The sequence below is a fragment of the Plodia interpunctella genome, chromosome 5, assembly GCF_027563975.2.
Source record: "Plodia interpunctella isolate USDA-ARS_2022_Savannah chromosome 5, ilPloInte3.2, whole genome shotgun sequence".
NCBI lineage: Eukaryota > Metazoa > Arthropoda > Insecta > Lepidoptera > Pyralidae > Plodia > Plodia interpunctella.
This window is the reverse complement of record NC_071298.1, coordinates 9,363,935-9,386,383: the sequence shown is the minus strand read 5'-3', so window position 1 is coordinate 9,386,383 and position 22,449 is coordinate 9,363,935. Positions and strand designations below refer to the sequence as shown.

Genomic DNA, 22,449 nt, shown 5'->3' with positions numbered 1-22,449 from the left:
AAAATGAAATAAGTTTTTTTAATTAGTAAAATTTTATTACGCATTAACAAAAAATAATCCATACGTATTTAAGACCATCCTAAGCCGCAAACGAACACCACTGTCACACTTTTATCAATTTGAGATCCTCATAACGAGCCCTTTTATTTGATATATGCCACAATTCCCTAAAATGATCATACGAAGTTCATTCCTAACACTTTAGTAAGGGTTTTCATAGCAAAGTATTTTTTTATATTAATTCAGTACTTGCTACAAAAGTAGAATAAAATCTCACATGCGTATAATGCTGACAAATCATTATTTTAGGCGAAAAATAAATATAGTCGTATTTTATTTGTGTTCCTATGGTAATTCTAAAGTATTATTCACATATATCGTTCATCATCACTCTGAACACATTCTCTGTCGATTTCTGTTGAAATTGTTGCTTTTGTAATTCAGTTGTCCATGGTAAGAGTCATAATACAAGCAATTTATAGCCTTTAATTTCATTTCGCCGCAATAAGGATGGATATAAATATATTTTTGCATAATAAGCCTAATTAATTTTATAAACTTATAAATTAACTAGCTGCGACCGGGGCATCGTTCCCATGGGAATTTCGGGATAAAAAGTACCTTACGTGATTTTCCAGGTTATATTCTACCGGTGTACCTAAATTTCTTAACAATTCATCCAATAGATTTTACGAGAAAGAGTAACAAAAATACACACACAAACATCCTCACAAACTTTCGCATTTATAATATTAATAGGATAGAATTTTGTAACTAAAAAATTATAATTAAAAAGCATACTTTATGCTAAAGTACATTTTGCCCCTTTCTGCCAATTTCAAACACATAAAGTGCGCTAGTGGTAAAACATACTTTAGCTTAAAATATGCTTTAAATCTTTTCTCGAATAACGGAGTTAGTTTAAAAATCTTGGTTTTATACACAGTACATAGTAAGTGGCGCGTGGTTACGCCCTAATTTAGGTTTACTCTATATCCTCGCGTGGATGTCGTACGAGGCGACTAAGGGACATAGCCTGAATAGGCAATAAGGCATTCCTAAGGTGAGTTGGCGTCAGGCAGACGTCTAGATTCGCGGTTTTACAACTCAATAGAGAGATAATAGGTACGTATATAGTACACAGTGACACAAAAGAGAGTAGCGCGTCACGGAGATGACAATGTATAAGCGTTTATCAAGGGAAATGATCGAATGGTAAATGTGAAAATTCAATCTAAACAAATGGCTATTGAATCCAATCTTTAGAATTCATCTCGGTGTCCATTTGTATGAAAAAGCCATTAGTATCAGCGTCACGTAACGGACTGTCGTCCCCGACCCATATCAGATCGACCGCGGAATGAAGACTATATTGTATAGCTATTGAAACTGATGTAAATTAATATAAATCGTCTGAACGTTCTTCTGTCACGCGACTATCTCCAGCAAAAAATAGTAACGTACTTACCTACTTAACTTTTAGTAAATGGCTCTCAGTTTTTCTTATAGAACGAGACTAAATTATTCCTAGCGAACGGTAGGTAAAATAGTATTAATAAACTTTTTTTTATCCACAACAAAATTCTGAAGAAAACAAATATTACCAATAAATGCGTTTTCTGAAGAAAAAAAATATTATAAATTATAAAAGTTTGTTTGAGGATCTTTCACGCAAAATCTACTAAACAGATTGTTATGAAATTTGGTACATGGGTAGAATATAACCTGGAATAACGCAGGGTTCCTATTTTATGTTATTTAGCATAAAAATAGGTACGCACACAGACTCAATCTTTGACATTAATAATATGAGTAGTGCAGATAAAAAGCGCGCACTTCTTTTATCGATAGAGCTACTTATTCGATGAAACTTCATGTGAAGCGCTTCGCTGAAAGAAAATTCTCATTTCCTCGGAAAATATCCAAGCGTAGTTGGAAGCAAATGTAATTCTGGAGTTCACAACGCTTTATCTCATCACACACGACTGGCACGACACGTGTAAGTCAAGTAATTTCTCGTATAAATCACTTTCATGTTGGGTCCACACTATCGCGGACAATTTCGCCGAACTTGGCGGATTCGGCGTACGATGCATTCGCGGCGGCATTTGTCCGAGATTTATGTTTATTCGTTAATGCCGGCTCCACTCATACAAACTATGTATGAGTGCTTCTATTAAAAAAAAACAGCAATGTATGCAGGTGCGTATATTATCCGGTGTCCGATATCCTTCTTTGTCACCGAGTATCTAAGTATAGTTGTTATTAGGTACGTAATATTTGATAATAAACCAGTGTATAAGCTAAAACATGCAGATTAACTGTCACTTTAGGGTGAGTTAATCAAATTGTTGTGCATTTTGTACGTTAATGGAGGTGACGTTTCCAGAGTAAATATACATACATATTTATGAAAACGTAAATCTCAAAACTATTAATTATGCGACCATTTATATATTTACTACGGGAACTGTACGGGAATTTTTCGGGATGAAATGTATATTAAGGCTTCTCCGTACTCCAAACTACATATTTACATGGAAAATTTCAAGATTCGTTTAGCAGATAAAGCGTAAAGAGTTTACAAATAAACAAACAAAATTACTTTCGCATTTTAAATAATAAGTTGGGATTATCATATATCAGCAAGATGGTCTACAAATTTAAAGGACGGGATAACGCTATCTATTGATTCTTACCTACCCTACTTAGGAGATAAAAATGTAAAGCACATAGGTATCTACTTATTTATTATTATTGCTTTAAATAGATAAAAAAGTATCGACATTTCGTCTATATGTGAGAAAACAAATAGCGCGCGCGCTTCTTCAGCTTTCGGTACACGCTTCCGTTCCATTTCACAAAACTGACAGCGATTCCAAACAGGGATGAAGAAAAAATATTAGCTTCGTACCAATTGAAAATGGATGTTATCTTGGAACATAATTATGTACCTAGTAATTTGGAAAATAGAGTCAAAATGCCCTTTGATAAAGGACGTTTATAGCGTCGATTTGAGAAACTGTATAAAATATAAAGATTTTTGTTAAGATCATTGGATAGTGGAAGTACCTACAGCTACCTACGTACTAAGGTCCGGCTGTTTACACGTAATACTCATATTAGAATTCGACAAGAAATAAGTACTTAGGACAAAAGTTGAGTTTCCCTTCTATAAATATTTATAGCTCTTTACAAGATATTATGGGCGACGGAACTCGCAGGAGCTGTAAAAGTTCTGATATAAATTCAGCCCCAAGAGGCGTTTGCAGTCCCGGCGTTAGGGTAAGACATGGTAGGACGACCACCCTGGGTGGTGTATATAAAGGGTCGACGCAGGTTTGCCAATGAGATTTTTCATCATCATCGTCATCAGTCTACCCTTATTCCACTTCATACCAATGAGATTTTTATTACCGTTGAATTTTCGTTATGATATTGGTGGTACGGAGAAATTTTCCTGAAGTTAATATCGTCAAAAATTTCAGTCGTCAATGTCAAATCTTGTGTCAAAAAACTCATATGTGAACGTCAAGTCTACAGTTTCAAGGTTTTTGGCGAATGAAAGAAATAATCATCGTATTTATGTACATTAGTTTCGTAACGAAGATTAGACTTAAACAATTGATATGCTGGATACAAAAAGGCGCTCAGGCGTAACCGGCGCTGCTAAATCTTATTGCGATAGAGCTTTTTAAGATCGCACAATACACGCATAAGATAGCAATTAAGTACCGATAGGGGAGGGGGCGCCATATCAATTTCGCCCAGGGTTCTCCTGGTGCTGGAACCAGCACTGTGCGTTAGCGTCTGAACTTCTGAAGGTGAAGATATTTGGGGCATAATACATTTACTTTCTTACACCCTCTAAGATGTCGCGGCAACAAATGTATGGAAAATTTTCATTCGGAGAACAATAGATTCAGATTGGAAGCGCAGATTACCGTAAAAATGAGGATGTATGCTTTTGCGTTTTGATATCAGAAACATTATAATGATTCTTCTCCAAAGCGTGTCGACTTGGCGAATCAGATTTGTGAAGACAATAAATTGCCACCAATAAGAATTTAGAATTACAATGATATGCTAATAATAGGGTTCTTTCAATATTTGTCGTGTTTTTTATGAGTCCAAATTGTGTCTTCGTTTCACAGAAATATTAAAAAAAAAGATTTATATTTTCGGTTCCCAAAACCGGCTAGTGTCATTTTTATAAAAAAAACTTATCATCTCGAAAGCAAAATGTCGAATTCAGTGTCGTCCATCATGAATATGATGAATAAATTATTGTCTTTGTTCAGAAGATTAATCATTCAATAAGAAGTAGATAAGTATTTTATGAAGGTTTTGTACATTTCTTGAACAAACTTGCCTTTGGTGTTTCATATCTTGAAGTCAAGGCTCAATGAATAATAATGAAGAGTTACCTTATCACTTTTACATTACTATTTATCATTTTCAACTTGATAAGTATCATTTGTTTAGATAAATTTGAAATATAACATAATTCGGCTGGTATTGTTTATTTACTTTGTGCATAGGCAATTTATATTTGAAGTAATCTTACGTTACTATATAACGAATTCTTTACTATTTTACCCATTGTTATTTCAGATTAATGCGATCCGGGGCTTCGCTCCCGTGGGATCTTCGGGATAAAAAGTACTTTATGTGTTATTCCAGGTTAAGTTCTTCAGGTAAATTTCATAACAATCCAGTAAATCTTAAGAGTAACAAATATACATAAACGCATACATGCATATAGGCATGTATGACATGTACAACAAATCCTTTTAAAGATGCTTGAGTATTGAAAAAAAAAAACATAATTTCTTACTTGTAACAGTAGGGTATGTTGATTAGTTGATTAGTTAAAAGTACATGCTACTCTCTAATGAAAATACGTCGGCGAGAGACGTAAAGAGATAAAAGGATAATATATATATATATACAGATAAATACACTTGACATTTCACAATATCAGAACGAAGCCAGAACCGCAGAGGTCGCAAATGAGTGGTCACTGCCGCTGACAACAGCTTGTTACACACAAAGGGGATATTCACAAGCAATCTAAAGTTAGACAGGTATTAATACTAGAAATAGAATAAAACGTATATTGCTTGTAACAGTGTGTACTTATTACTTTCTGATGAGAATACTGTACGACGCTGCGTAAAGAAATGAATTAATTCGGCTGAACTGGCATGGTCTCGATAGCTCAGTAGCTTAGCACTGTCCGTGTAAGGCAGGGACGTGGGTTCGATTCCAGAAATTTATCATCTTATCGTCATTTTTAAAAAGCATGTTACATGTATAACAAAACGAAGGTTTATATTAAAAGCATTGTTTTAGGGTTAAAATTAAACTGGTGCTAAAATAAATTACTTGATAAAACGATAAACGATAAAACTTTGGAAGTTGCCAGCCAGAATAATAATGTTTATTTTGATATAATTTTGATTATCTTACGACTTTTAATATGTGAAGACAATTTGAACAAAAGCAAAGGGCATTTGAGTTCCCCTCACACCTCCATAAAGTTCCAAATTTATGAAAGGCAGAAATTATCTAACGCACTTAATGGAACCTTGTAATTCAGCAGTATTGACTACAGAAGGAAAGAGATGTGAGAAGACATATCAACCATACCTTATTCATCCATATTAATATTATATATGCAAAAATTTGTTCGTCCGTCTGTTACGCTTTCACGTCTAAATGGCTAGACCGATTTTTATGAAATTTGTAGTTTAAGAACCCCGTAAAAAGGCTACTTTTTTCAAAAATCAACTCCCACATGGATATACATAATGATGTGTAAAAGTTTGTATGAAAGTTATGTCTGTTCTGCTTTCGCAAAGTAATTCACGATGGTAAAGCCGCGGACAATAGCTAGCATAGCGTAGATAGTAAGTAGAAGATACGCTACAGTCGTTATTATCGTCTAAACGTACAATACACTAATATCTTCTGATGCTACTGACATATTTATTCGATATGCGTTCGTTAATATTGATTATTCACAGAAATAGGTCAAACTGCGTATAAATTCATAAGATAACATTATGAATCAATAAGACAAACATCCTTAGTCAATACGAGGTTTTAGTGACCTCCTACAGAAGCGATCAGGGCTGGATATTAATACAACAAATATTATAGAAGTAATTAGAGATGCTACTTTTTATGTGATAATAACTGACATTATTTTACTTAGTCGTTTAAGAATCATAAATTAATCAGTCTCTAATATTACAAAGAAGATCTTTTTTTTATGCAGTAATAATATTTTCCTAAAACTAAAAGATTTATAACGATATATTCAAAAAACTTAACCTTTTTAGCAAATTGTTCTTAATATTGTAATTGTGACCGTTTAAAACTAGAGTTGTAGAAAGATATTATTTTCATATATTCATATTATATATCACCTATTTTCGGTAATCTGTGTCTGAAACCGTATTTCAGCCGTGTTTTAATTTGCGGGGCACTCTGCAGGCTTAACATTCCGACGGATAAAATTAATTTCATTTCTTCGTGATATCTACGTTTTAAATGCGTTGCTAATTGGCAGAATTATTATTGAATAATTAAATATGGTGGCGACAAAGTGATGGACAGATATGGGTATCTAACTCCAAACAAACCCAAAAATTGTTTTTTTCTCTATGGCGTGAGGTTCCACCCTAGTAGTAGCCTAGGCAGCTGATAAACTGATATGTGTCAACAATATCATGTATGTATGTGTGGCAATAATAGTTTTCCCAAGGAGGGTTGACGTCAGGCATGCGGCGGGTTGTAAAATCACAGCCGAAGCTTAAGGTAATTTTATTAACATGTGGAGAAGAAAGAATTCTTTCTCTCTGTATCAACTTTTTGTAGATTGATAAAAAAGCGTGAGACTTTTACATGTTTTTATAATAAAGGTATAATAAATAAAATTTGAATTTCAATAACGATTATTTGTTAAAACGACTATCGTCTACGCTCAGATTGAGTCCTCTGTTTATTGAAGCAAAAAAGGCGCTTTGTTTTATCATTGCAAAAAACGCCCCTTTATGTTTTTGAACAATGTTCTGTTCGAAACATGGCGCAGCGGACCCGGCTTAACTCATTCAAAAACAATCCAAAACATCTGCTTAATGAGACACGCATGAGTCTAAGACGACAAATAACTATTCATCTAGTAGGCAATAGAGGTAACACGACAGTTCAAAATAACTCGAACGACGTTTTCTCTGATCATCCAAAATAGTTTTAGCTTACAAAGTACTTACTCACTCCCAAAACAAGATAATCAAAGAGTGCTTTCCTTTTATCCTAAAGACATTCGTTAATTTGATTTGGCAATCACAAAAGAGCATGTCCCTTGGGCTACAGTGATGGCTGTATAAAAGAACAAAAATGGCCTCATATTCGGATATAGGGACTAAAAATTGGGTTGCATTAGGTACTCTTGGGTATTATATTGGTTTTTACGTAGGATATTGATTGAACGGTTTATGTAATGCCATAAAATTGACTTGTATGGTTATAAATGACATGGTTCTACTAATATAGGAAAGTCAACAAATTATAAATAGAAGTATGGGAATAATCGAAGTTCATTTTGAAGTTTTCTTAATTTTGTAAAATGACAATCGATAAAGTTCGAACACTCGATCGATCGATGAAAATTGGTGAAATGTAATTATTTCGATTGCATAAGAATCGAACCCTAGATTTTGATGGTGAAATAAAATTTGGTAATGTGTATAAATCACATGTATATAAATCTCTTTTGTATACATATAGGGTTGAAATACTTACCTAACAACATACCCAAGTTATTTTCGACTATCATGATAACATTAATCACATTTTACACCAAAAAATCACGAAGCTAAACCTGAGGTGAAGGGAGTGGAAAAATAATAGTTACATTTTGTCCTAAATTCCGCCGTCAAGTTTACGAGACCCTGAAAGATATTCTTCTATTCGTCAGAAATACGATATTTTAATGGCCAGCAGTAATTGCAGGCCATCACCGGGTTTTTATTTACACCCTTCCATTACGTTGCGTTGTTACTATTAGTTATATTATCTGTAATTTGCAGCGGTTGGTCCAGTGGTTATGAGTACGCTTGTGATCGAAAGGTCCCGCCTTCGATTTCAATCAGACTTATGTATAATAGTTTCACACGTGGTAAGTTAAGAACTAGGAACTAATCGCTGATAATTTTTAATTCACTAATGTATGCTACTGTTTACCCAGGACATGACTAGTAGTTATGTCAAATACCTTTAGGCGACATAAATATAACCTGACACTTGTGCTAATAAAAAAGATTTTAGTATCTGAATATAGTAAGTGAGATATTTGACACTAGTTATGTTGTATCATTATGGCAATATTTCGATATGGATTCGTTTTCATTGTAAGAGCAAGAAGAACAAGAACAATATGACTTATTAATGAAATTGACATACAAATCATAAATAACCCTAAACCTTCCTCAGGAATCACTATATCCATTGGTGAAAACCGTTTGAAAATCCGTGCAGTAGTTTTTGAGTTTATTGCGAAAAGACAGACAGACAGACGCGGTAGAGGACGTTGTTTTATCATATGTAAGGATTATCTAGTAGACTACGAGCACGCAGTTGCCTGGTAGTAAACAAACACCGCAGTCCATTGCTAAGCCTATAAGGCAAAGTCAAGAAAATAAAACGAACAAATATATTTATGTAACTCTATATTTTAAAAACCTTACAATAAGTCTTGACTTAATGTTACTAAAGAAACAACAGCTATAATATAGAAAATTCTAATTTGCAAAAGCCAATTTAGTTAAGGTGCCTCACTCTAAGTAGAAATATACTTGAAGTTAAACGGTTTTCGGTCGGCTAAAACATGTATAATCGATCAAGCAAGGGGCAAGGGTCTACTCCGAAATATAACCAATATCGTTGAACATTACAAAACGAAATGTCGAACGACTTCGAAATTGCCGAAGTTCGAGTGGTTTCTGGAACTTTCGCGGACGTTATAGTCGCATTATATTATACCAAAAGATGCTACATATTTTTTAACACATTTGGACAGGAGAAAGGTTTTTATACGCAATATTATTGCAATTTACTTTGAATTTCTGTTGTTTTACGGCATTTTAATATTTTATGTGTTGCGATAACTTACAATAAGATCTATTTTAGCTCTGCTTTGTTTTGTACCATGTAATAACTTCACAAATTACTATGTTTAACAAAGTAGGGACTCAAAACTTATTTTCTTTCAATCTGTAACTTGAAACGAAAACATTATTTAATCACAGTCTAAAAAGAATTTCAGATTCATACGGGTACGCTTTGAGTATTCTCCCTATAAATATCTTTAAATCTTTACAATTACGAATACAAATTAATAATTACATGACTAATCTAAACAATGAAGTATAAATACTTCTACACTTATGAGTTCCGTTGGTGTGGCATGCTTAGCTGTTGATAGACTTTTGTGAATGGTTACAGTTAGACAGCCTTTACAATATGATGCTCAAGAAATCTTACGTTAGAACATTGGCTACGAACAATATTGACAAAGTATCTTAAGGTGTCGGAAAAGATCCTGGTGTAATAGGGTGATCTATCTATGTGTCCTCCTGTGATACTGCTGAAGATGTAAATGTTTCTACCATGTTATTTAACCCGTAGCAAATAGACAGATTTGATGCATCAAATAAAAACCAAGGTTCAGTATACATTTTACATCTAAGTATGCCACAATTACAGGGAGCTCAGAAAAAGTTCACATGGTGGGAACGAGTTTTTGACTGACCAATCAGAAAGGATATTTTCCCAGAAATGTGAAGGACGGAATATGGAAACATGTAGAATATCCTACACGTTAGTTCCTAGGCCGGGGACGTCCAGGCTGGGCTTCTTGGTACTCCTGGTTCTGAGGTGGCCGCTTGGATTGTGGCGGCGCCTGGAAAAAGAATAAAATACATGTAGGTTCTTGTATGAAAGTTCCACATATTCGATATAGTTTCCTTTTCGATTGTGCTGATCAACTTGCCGAGATGGGAGACAGTATCAAAATAAGAAAGATAATATAGCGCTGCAGACCCGCCGTACCCCTGTTCATACCTCTGGTGGTACAAAAAGCTATACGGTACCACCAAGTGTAGAGCATTAGTAATAAGAATTATCTATGATAACGCATAGCTAAGTGAGTATTTTGAAAATGCATGTTCCAGTAATAATAATACTCATAGTCGATCTAGTTTCCTTATAGCCTTGAACGTTATACTGCCTAAAATAGTATTGTGAGATAAATGACAACGAAAAAACCAAGAGGATAAGCAGTTATTACTTTAAACTGTTATTACTTATACTAAGAATAGTGTGGCGTTTGAGCGTAGTGCTATCGTCGGTAAACATATTTTATTAACGTACGTCCTTTGTGTCGTGGAGGCTCGTCGGGTTGCTTGTGGGAGTTGTGGGTAACGGATCTAAAAATAATATTCTAAATTATTTGGGTGGTTTACTTGGTATTCGTTTAAGCCTTTGTGATGAAAAAATAATCTACTAAGTCAATTATATAATAAGCTTCGCACTTAGGAATGTTAGAATAAAGAGAATATGCGTAGCAAGATGATTAATAATCACTATAAATAATTATTTCATTGTAGAATCGTGGTAGAATCTCTTCGCAAACAAAAGCATATCTACTATGTACCTACTCATATATCTAAAATCTTAATTGTTCAGATATACCTATATGATATGTCTGAATAATTAAGATTTTACAACGCAAATACAGTGGTATAATTTTACAAGTGGAAGGGAAGAATCAAGTATGAAGAAAATATATCTGTGTCAGACTAGTGTGACAGAGAGACCGCAGTTTAATTGTATAGATGGACATATGCCTTTTATATAGCCTGCAAATGGCAATTAAGAAGAGAATTATGAAGAACGTCTTCGTAATTAAATGACTTGTTCTGGAAGTGGTGCCGTGGTTGACTGGACGTTTCGCTCCTTAGTAAGAAGTGCATACATCTCAGGGACCCCTGTCGAAGACCAGCATGGCAGGGTAGCGTTGCAGACGAGGTTAAACATCTTGGCACTGCCAGAAGCAGTTACACGTTAAAAATATGAAACTCTTTAAATATTACCGGTCTGTTTTCCTCTTCCTCTGGTGACGGTGTCGTGGTAGACGGGATATCACAATCTTCAGTAGGGGGTACTACACATCTCAGGGAACGTCTGTCGAAGACCAGCATGGCAGGGCAGCGTTGCAGACGAGGGTAGCCGCCCTGGCACTGCCAGTAGCGGTTGCAGGATTTCCCGAGAGGCACGTTGCCGTTGGGGTCGTCATTGCAGAGTGCTGGAAGGATGGAAATTGAATATTAATATGCGCTGGAAACAGAACAACAATTTATTCTTCTATGGTACCAATAACTAGCGACATTAACGTGGAAACATTAATAGTGCTGTAAGAGAAGAAATAAATAAGAACCATTGCAATGTATGTAGACAAGTGGAGGAAAATTGGCGCCAAATTGAGCAATTACTTTGAATATTTCCGACAAAAATCTGCAAGTGTAATACATAACAACACGACCTGATTGTACTCCTATTTATTAATACAAAGGAGACCCCCGAGGGGTGTAAAAAAAAAGAGAAAATGAAGAAAAGCCAGCTACAGATAAACAAAGGATATTGCTTGTACCATATTAATCTACAGAGTTCCGATTGCACGGACAATAAAAATCTTTGACGTTGGGGCTTTTTCAAAACTTTTGACGTTTGATGTTCAATTCAACCTACCATAAACACATCGCATCCAACGTAAACACATCGCATAAAATGCTAATAATATTTTTTTCGCGACAATAAACCTCTGCCGAATTAACAGATACATGGCACTACTAGTAGATTTTCATAATTAATCAATTTCAACGCATTTTTGACGCGGGTTGAAAAAGCACCCATACAAATAATATAATAATACTACAAACAACCCTTACGACGAGAAACTGCGAGAAAGCGAGAAATATAAAAGGAGGTTACACGTAAATACTTAGCTATCTGAAGAATAGAGCTATGGCAATAACCTCATCCATATTAAACTCTCATATAGTGTAGTCTTGGTAACGGTGCGCGTATATTTTTACATACATTCCCGGTATTGGATATGTTGCTTTATCTACTTACCACCTACAAATATAAGGTACAATAACCAGGGGATTGGCTGTAAGGGTTTTCATTGGAAAATGCTTGTAATATATTTGTTGTTCCGTTGTTCAATATCAACCAGTATTTTTATTCACTTATGTCGTGTCTGATATAACTAAAAATATCGAGGGGAAAACCAAATTTGGAAACGTCGAGTTACTGGTCTTCAACAAATTGAATCGACACAGTCAACTTGCTGATGTAGGCTCCACACTATCTCTGAACTCGGACAGGTGTCGACTCGAATGAACCTTACACAGTTTGTACGAGTGCTTTTATCAACTACAATGAAAAGCCGGCAATGTATACCGAATCCTGTTCGCGGTAGGTGGCGGTAGTGTGGAGCCGGGAGAAGAATGCTCAACTTTGAAAAGGATAATAATCGGAATGCAGACATACAAACGACTCGTCATCTATTGTGTGCAAGTCGTCACAGGCGTCGTTCGGAATCCTTGATGAGTTTCGTCTACAAGTTCGACAGTTTTGAGTACCGGATAGTAGCAAGTGGTAGTTTCACCGTTTTGAATGGTCACAAAAAAATATTGTGAATGGCTTGATGTCGTCAAAGAATGGTCTGATAATTAACGATGCCAAAGATCGATGATGATCGATGAGTTGAGGAGAAAAAGTAGGAAAACGGACGGATTACGGAGGAAGAAACTGGAAAAGCGCTCATAAGAGAGAAAGAGAGAGAGAGAGAGAGAGTAAAGAATGAAAGGTTAGCGTTAGTGAACTTTTTCATTAGAATATTATGTTGTAAAATCATTTTCATTACCCCTTTTCTATCAATCAGAGTGCTTTGCATTTAACTTGTCTATTTATTCAGTAACATTTATTAATTCTATGATCTATTACTAATCTATATCGATAACAATGAAGAGATTTACATAAAAATATAAATTGATCTATTCGAGCATTACTGAGTATTCTAGTATCCCGATGTAAATTACTATAGGGTAACCAAGTACCTTTTTATTAAGCTATTACAAGAACACGCTATCATTAACATCGTTACATAATGTACTCATTTAGGCCGATACCTTTTCTGACGATTCTTACATACACGAGTGGTGGCCATGTTTCCAAACACAGAAACGAGTTATTGCAAAAATGTAACCCGTAATTATGGAGCATCGACAATGTAATACATTTGCAATTAAATCACGCATGTATACGAGGAGAAATGACCGAAAAACGTGGGAAAATTAATGCTGTTAACAATAAAAGTATAATAAAATAATCATATTTATGTAAATTTTTATAGAACCATGAAAAATGTAAATGTAAATTATTTTTATTCTCGTTACCATCCAAATGTAACAAGATAGTTTCATGGAATGTTAAACTGCTCGTACGTATTTCCATATAGGTTATTTAGCGACCTAAATTGGATCTTTGCCTCAAATAAAAGCGTTTTATGGAGCCTAAATACTTCTATGTTATATTTTTATTTAAATATCGATTCATGAATAGCTGGCCGTAATCGATTCAATCAAATATCGATTTCGTCTGTCAACTAACGACTAAACGGTGTAACCGATCCAATCAATTAAAAGTTACATAAAAGTACAGCGATTAAAAGACCTATTATGCTATTATACGCTTTATTACGCCCGCCTATTAGGGTGAAAGTTGTGTGATGATTGATGAGTGAAACGCTTACCATTCATGATCGATTATATCGAAAATTGTTCGTGAATGAATGAGGACGTCATTAGTGTAATGATCTTGATAATGATGCACAAGTGTATTAGCTATTGTATCGGTAATAGGATTTATTGTCTATATGCTCATACTTTGTCATGTCAGACCAGAATCTAGAACTTTACTGAGAGGTGTCATAACACTAGCACAATGCCATTGTTCATATTTTTTAATGTGCATGGCTAAAATGCTAAAATCATGTAATTCAAACAAAAACATATGTTTTAATTGAGAACCTATAATAAAAAACTAAATACAGCCAAATGACATGATAGGGCGGTGAATTTTTGAGCATTCCCGTACTTCGAAATAAAGAACCTTTCTTAAATCTTAAAAATCAAATATGGTTATAATTTTACACTACCCCCAACGCAGATTATTCATAAATTAGGGTAGTAAAAAGATTCTTGTTTTTGTTGAAATTCGAAGGAGCCACCTAATGACAGTGACCGTAATGCTCAGTGTTGTAACACTGAAAACTGTCGACTCGAAAGACTCATTTAAACAGTGTAAACACTGTTTAAATATCCATTGATACTCCTTTCCTGTTCATACTATCCTTGACACATTTCATCCATTTCTTCTTAGGTCTTACTCTATTCCTGGAACCCTTTCCTTCCATTTTTAATAGCCTTTGAGTGACGTGATTTGAGAAAAAATATATACTTAATTAAAATTTAATGTTGTGTTTATGAAGGTCTAATTGCAGAATTAATACTTTTAACTGTGAACACTCACGGTGCTTCTGACAGCCGTCGACGTTCTCGGGCCAGTCGCAAGAGTGCGCGTTCTCGTTGTACAGCAGCCCTCCGATGCAGAGCTGTTCGGTGGCGGTGCCGTTCCAGCACGTCCAGTACCGCGTGCAGGACGTCTCGTGCCCGAAGATGCCGTACAGCCAGTCGCAATGCTCCGTGCCGATTGGCGGGTCTGTGGAAATTTATTTTAAAAAAATATAGCTTGCCACAGTCTAGAATGTGACCGCTCCAAAGATTTACAAATGTTTTTATATCTGTGGACCGCTCCATATTCGTGGAAGATAAGAAGCCTTGACAGCAGCACGTCAAAGGGTTGACAGCAAGCAGGCAGGTAATAAATTCACAACCAAATCTACAAAAATGTTTTTGAAGAAGAGAAGTAGACGAAATTCAGATTTAGACTTTAAAGCAAAAACACTCTTATAAGTTAGCACCCACTGCAGTCAGATATTACATAATTTAATCTTAAAGAACATTTAACTAAAATACAAACAGTAACACTCACTTATTTGTACTTTAGGGTATTCACAATAGTTCGACCGCCACGGATAATCGCAGCCCTCTGTGACTCCCCGATGTTTACCAGCGAAGACCAGTCCATTAGGGCAGTCGTACTGTATCGACTGACCGTTGTCGCATTCCCAGTATTTGTCGCAGTACTTATCGTCTGCGACAACCCGCGACTTTGTCTTGCATGGGTCTTCGATTTGCGCGCAGGACGTCAGCGCCACTATTGTTAGGAATGCTGGTGACAAAGAAAAAAAAAGTTAATGAATATAAATAAAAAAATAATGCAATATGAAAAGATAATGATTGACAAAGTGATATTTTATTTGTTTTTTTTTTTGTTGATCTATGTTTATTTTTTCACGAAAATTACATCTATTATAATTTTCACTTTCAATGTCGTCAGACAGAAATTGTTGCATTCAACGCATGACACAAGATTATGTCCGTACAGTCAACCGATGCATCATCAGGTCTTGCATAACAGATTAACAACTTGCAAGATTTCATTACAGACGCAGACAGTACTTATAAAAGTTCATGAGTATTCGATAATAAAGGTACTGCATAGACTACGTTTATGTTTATCGGGTCTAATCTCTACTTTCGTTTATAATCCCGAAAAGTCAAAAAGGTAGAGTTTTTTTCCGGTCTTAAGAGAAAAGATTTTCCACTGGTTTAAAGAACCCGGAAGTTCCTCTCCTTGACAAGCGTTTAACCGAGCAGTGAAATACCAAATTAAACCTTAACTTTCAAGAAATACAGTTGAATTTGATAATATTAAATACCTTTCAACGACCTTTTAAAAAAAATTATAATCAAAGAGGAAAACGCACAGAAACTTCGCGTCGGAAGTCAGTACCTTTTGTTAAAGATAAAAGGTTAACAGAGTTCGGTAATTTGGGAACTCGGAAGCCAGAGAATATTGTTTTGGATATCATGGAATGACTTAGAATGAAATAATATAATGTTCCTATTTACCAATGGGCGTTTACCTACCCAATTCTTAAATGATGAGTTTCCGTAAATAAAATTCTTTTAAATAACAAATTTCTCGTTTTTAATCCTTTCTTTACCTATGGAGACTTGATTTCCATATTTTTATTCCTAGTTGCGCCCCGGGGCTTGGCTTTTGTAAGAATTTCGGGATAAAAATACCCTAGGTATGTGTTATTTCAGGTTATATTCGTGTACGAAACTTCATAATAATTCGTCCAGCGTCCATTAGCTTTCGCGTTTGAGTAACAAACATACACACATATATCCTCACAAACTTTCGCATTTCAAATAATATTAGTAGGATTTAGCTCTAAGTCTTCCTAAGTAGTGATGATAATGAATTAAGAAATAAAAAAATCTTTGTTTTTCCAAATGCTAATAAGTAAATTAAGAAAAAGTCAATTTGAAGTGTTATAAAGGTACGATGTGTACACTTTATTTATATCGATAAATGCGATATTTACTTATATAAATGTAGAAGGTATCTTCATTTAAATTGTTATTGTGTAATATAAGTATTCATTAGAATGGCAGTTGTATTTATGATGGGTCTAATTATGATCTTTTCAGAAGTTAACTTCTTCATACATTGTCCAAACACAACAAAGGTAGTGCTAGGGCCCCTAATTAAGAAGTTATTCTAAATTAATAGCTTTGTACACGATCAAAACTAGACTGATTATCTCAGTATCTCGCAAGAGGTCAAGTGTGTGATTCACTCAAAGTCCATAGTATCGATTTCGATTGGAGATTCGAGTCAAAGACTCTTCAGCTCTTAGTACCACTCAATGAATCGTGTAGATATGGCACTATGTACTTTGTCCACCTATGAAGTGTTTCTTTGGCATCATAAGTAAGTAGTGTGTGTATTTTGAAATCGAAAGCTTATTTTTAAAACAATCGGTTTGGTTTTTTATCATGTACTTATTTATTTATAACTAGCGGCCTGTCCCGGCTTCGCACGTGGAAAAACATAAAAAGGGAGGAAGGTTTAGTTCCTCAGGAATCACACTACCTATTGGTGAAAACCGCATGAAAATCCATGCATCAGTTTTTGAGTTTATCGCGAACAGACAGACGCGGCAGTGGACTTTGTTTTATAATATGTAAGGATTTCTTTTTAAATAATTTTCTATTTTAAGTCATTTTTTGTTTTGGTGCTTCCATATAACTGTTGATCCAATAAGTACAAATTTGAAATTAATACAAAGAAGATACATGTACAGTCGACAGCACATCAACCTACCCAGGTTCATTGCAAAGTCGCCGCTGTTACCGCGCTGTTTTTGCAGGGCAGGGTAACTTGATGTGCTGTTGACTGTACTAAGACGGGCTACTAGACCGCTCACAGTGTCTTATGTTAGTAATTTAAAAATTAAACCCCCAAATTAAATAATTAAAAAATGCTATTCTATTCGCATGTAACTGTAATAAACAATATTATAGCTTGATGTGCTGAAATAATACAAATGACAAGTTTTAACAAGAGTTTATTCTCCATTCATGATACGTCACGGATTAATTAATTTTATGAACAGTTCGTGACGGTGAATAGACTGGCAAATATTTCGCTGCCCATTAAGTATCGGTTACACAGAGATAAATGGAACGAGTAGACGATTATTGCTTAGTCGATTCGGTCAGAATATATATTTTTTTTTTCTCTCTGCAGCTCTGCCTGTGCTCTTGTATAGGAGGTTAAGGCCAAATTATTATTCAAAAATAATGACAGGTTGTTTAGCCCTATCGCATATGAAACGAATTCGCAATATGATTGAATGTAAATGTAACAATACAAATGTATAAATACACTGTATATTTGTACATTTATAGTAGATGACTTTTAGAAACAAAATTATTATATCAACTCAACTAATAATACCTCAATATTGTTCGGAGACAGCCTCAGTGGTTCAAATATCTGTGCAGACGACAGTTATCGATGCGCTAAGATAGTTAAACGGGGAATAACCTCGATTTCGCATTTCAATTTCATAAAAAGGTTTTGCTCTCCACTAGGTACGCTACATTAATATTTATTTATGAGTTTTGGACGCCAAATAAGTAACTACTGCTGTCAATGTGCTCCGTGAATAGTAAATAAAACAAATAGTCTAAATTGTTCTTTAGTTGCTGAGAGTTGCTGTATTGTGTCCTGTCAAGTGGCAGTTCTAAGATTCTGTTGTGTTTACAGTGATATAAAGTGTTTAAACGAGCTAATCACTCAAGTAACATCGCTTAACTACTACCTGCTAAGCTCGTTCGTTGCGGTACCCCGTCGCGTAAGTGCAAGCGACCCTCGCGGTTGTGTGTGGTACGTTCGGGTCATAATAGCGTGCGGTCCGGTGGCCGGTGGCTTATCGCTAATTCTACGTCACCGGCAAATCGAGTGACCATAGATCAACTATTACAGAAGAGATAAATACTTAAGTGCCCTGGTTTGTCTCTGTGAGGCTTTAAATGAGTATAGTTATACTCCTATAGGTCCTATATCACTACGTTCCTGCTTTCGATCCGTGATTACGCTTACGTATCTTCAACATATAATTGTATCACTTTCGAGTTTTTTAAAAAACCGACGTTTACTGAATAAATCAATTATAAAATTAGAGAAGTAAGCATAAAATCAGAACCAATGCCTCTAAAAAGAACTCCACCTACGACGCCCAACATGTCGAAATCTGATACAGACCTATTCCAGCTCAGCTCTGCCAGTCCGGAAGTAGTTGAGAACATAACCACTCGCTATAAAAGACCACGAAATTCCTCGCCACCTGAAGAGATGAGTTGTCATAACGGAGAAATGAGGGCAATTATGGAGTCCTTGCAAACGAGCTCCTTAACCCAGCAAGCAATGATGACCAAACTTATCGAGGAGGTCGGAGAAATTAAAAAACAGAACCTGCAAATACAGAAAACGAATACGCAGATTGAAATATGCTTAGAAAGCTTAAAACAAAGTAACGAAGACATGAGAAAAAGAATCCAAACTCTGGAAGAAGAAAGAAAGGATCAACATAATTATATTCTAAACTTGGAAAACAAAATAACTAACTTACAACAGAGTAGCCGCTCCTCCTGCATAGAAATAAGGAATATTCCTGCCGAACAGGATGAGTCACCTTCCCATCTCACATCTCACGTAGTCAACACAGGCAAAGTACTAGCAGTCAATATTCAGTCATCCGAAGTCCGTGATATTTACCGCACCGGTAAAAACAAGATCATAGTGGCCGAATTGAAATCAGTTCAGATGAAAAATGAAATATTGGCTGCCGCACGCAAGTATAATGCAAGCCGTGATGGAGACCAAAAACTCAATACCACTCAAATAGGTATTAAAGGCAGGCCAACACCTATATTTGTATCGGAGTATCTGGCTGGGAGTGACAGAAAATTGTTCTACATGGCCAGGGAATTTGCAAAAAATAATAATTACCAGTTCTGCTGGGTCAGAAATGGTAATATTTTTATCAAGAAGGATTCCACTTCAAAACCACTTCGTGTCGACTCTGAGGCAGCACTAAACTCCTTACAGGCAAAAAAGTGACTATATTGTAACTGTTTGTGGCAAATATTTTTATGTTATAGGATAGGATACGAGCACAATGCATGTTTAGTTAACTTTTGTATGTTATTTTATAGTTTCTGTTTTGCTTACATATTATTTTTATTTCATTATTGTTACGGGTATACACATTATAAAAATATACAGTTTCTCTTTTTGTACTACACATCACAAATTAAACACACAATTCTCAACACATACAAATACGAAAGGTCTATTATTCACATGATAACTCATTGTCTCGATAAGCTTTGCTACCTGCATCACCTTCACTTGTCCAGGATCTCTTTATTGAATTCTAAGTGGTACTTAGCGTATTCCAAGCTCCAGTCCTCAAATTTTATCCTAAATAAAATACCAATTTTAACATGACAACAAATATAAATACACTTGCCTCGGAGCTGGAATCGCTAAATGTATCCAAATCATACATATGTGCACCCGATCAATGCGTCAAATACATAAATGTTAATAATAAAAATATTAATATTATACATATAAATATTTGTAGTATAAATTGTAATTTTGATCAGTTTGATACCCTTTTAACATCAATGAATATTCAATTCGATATTATTGTATTAACCGAATGCTGGTTGTCAATCACTCCATATCTACCTAAATTAAAAAATTACAAGCCATATCAAACTATTAACAATGGCAATCAAAATGCTGGCGTCGTCATGTATATACGAAATAACCTGGACTGTAAAGTTTCTGAACCCACAATAGTAAAAGAAGCAGACTGTCTTGTATGTAAATTTGGCACAGAGATTGCTATTATCGCATTATATAGATCACCTTCCTATAAAAATGCCGATGTATTCTCTAGCTGTATTGACAATCTATTAATATCTCTTAAATCCTATAAAACGATCTGCCTAGTGGGTGATATAAATATAGACATAAAACCGGACAATAAAGATAATAAATCCGACACTTATTTAAATCTCATGGCTTCTCATGGTCTATTGCCCACATATACTTATTTTACACGACAGAACAAGTGCATAGACCATATTATGCTAAAATCAAAACTAAACTCTACTGCCATAGTCATTGAATCTTTTATAACAGACCATTGTCCGTCGCTACTCTCATTACAAACTTCATTAACGAAATGTACTAGACTAAGGACACGTACGAAAATTGACTATGAGCAAATTAAACATGACCTGGCTTCGTTTGATTTTACGGGTATCACACAGTCTCATGATGCAAATTTCGCAACAGACCTTTTAATATCCTCGGTTACAGACATTATAAATAAGAATACTATAAAATACATGCCTTCGCGCAGTAAAAGAAATCTTAAGCCATGGATTACCCCAGGGCTTATTCGTTGCATGAAAAATCGGGACAAAATGCATATGAGTTTAAAACGAGATCCAAATAATATGACGCTAAAAATTACATACTCAAGATATAGAAATTATTTAAATAAACTCTTGAAAGGACTAAAGAACGAGTACAACAAAAATCTTCTCCTGAGTGCGAAAAATTCTAAATCCAAATGGAAAGCAATTAAAGACATCACAAATATCGCACCTTCCCCTGAAACCTCAAAAGATCTCCTGAAATCTTCACCAGACCCTATAAATTCTGTAAATGAAGTGAATAGATTTTTCGTTGGAATAGGGAAAAACTTAGCTAATAAGATATCACAAAATAATGAAGGTCATTCTACGTCGACTACACTAACATCTCCTCTCAATTCCTTTGTGCTTTTCAATGTTGATAGTGATGAAATAGATAGCTTAATAATGAATTTGCGACGGGATTGCGCTGTTGGATGGGACAACATCTCTGCCCGTATTCTCCAATCATCGAGGGCAGTATTTGTTCCTATACTCACACATATTTGTCAGCTGTCACTCTCAACCGGAGTATTCCCAAAAGCCTTTAAAAAAGCTATTGTTTTCCCTGTTTTTAAAAATGGTGATAGACACGATGTCTCAAACTATCGCCCAATATCAGTGCTTACCGCTATGTCTAAAATTCTAGAAAAAGTCATAAATTCTCGTCTAGTAAAGTTCTTAAATACTAACAACATTCTTTCTAATAACCAATTCGGATTTAGAGAAGGCAAATCCACCGAAGACGCTGTGATAGCTTTGGTTGATGACATTGTTGTCTGCTTGGAGAAAAAAGAGAAATGCCTGGGTTTGTTCTTAGATTTGTCAAAAGCCTTTGACACGGTCTCGATCCCCAAACTTATCTCTAAATTGGAAGCAGTAGGTGTTAGAGGAATAGCGCTTGATCTTTTTCGTGACTACTTATCTGACCGGACGCAGACAGTTAAGATCGATGAATATACCAGTGAGGAGGAATGCATTACTACAGGTGTCCCTCAAGGGAGCATCCTTGGCCCTACTTTATTCATAATATATATTAACGAACTCTGCAAATTAAATCTTCCTCACTGCAATGTCTTTACCTATGCCGATGACACAGCACTTTTTGTTCATGGCAAGACTTGGTCGGAGGTACAGAATCATGCAGAGTTGGCTCTCTCAGTGGTAATGACGTGGTTATCTGATAATTTACTCACCTTAAACTTATCAAAAACAAACTATATGACCTTTGGACTACAATCTGCGACCTTGCCTGCACCCGACAACTTCATTATAAAGGCTCATACATGCCAAAACATTACTCCAAACTGCACTTGCTCTGCTATCACTCCAGCTA

The 22,449-nt window shown here is 35.3% G+C and overlaps 1 protein-coding gene across 2 annotated transcripts in view; it reads right to left on the bottom strand.

The window, feature by feature from the left end:
- Positions 1-8,721: 8,721 nt before the first annotated feature.
- Positions 8,722-22,449, bottom strand: part of LOC128669975 (protein obstructor-E-like) — a 32,787-nt gene continuing 19,059 nt past the window's right edge. The window contains exons 3-7 of one of the 2 annotated variants that reach the window (XM_053745265.1): positions 15,190-15,429; positions 14,668-14,856; positions 11,163-11,374; positions 10,441-10,496; positions 8,722-9,970 (exon numbers count right to left, since the gene is read on the bottom strand). In XM_053745265.1, the coding sequence (XP_053601240.1) occupies positions 9,883-9,970; positions 10,441-10,496; positions 11,163-11,374; positions 14,668-14,856; positions 15,190-15,429 (785 nt within the window). In that variant the 3' untranslated portion in view covers positions 8,722-9,882. The remainder of the gene's footprint in view (positions 9,971-10,440; positions 10,497-11,162; positions 11,375-14,667; positions 14,857-15,189; positions 15,430-22,449) is intronic. The other variant, XM_053745266.1, reaches the window with a different exon arrangement.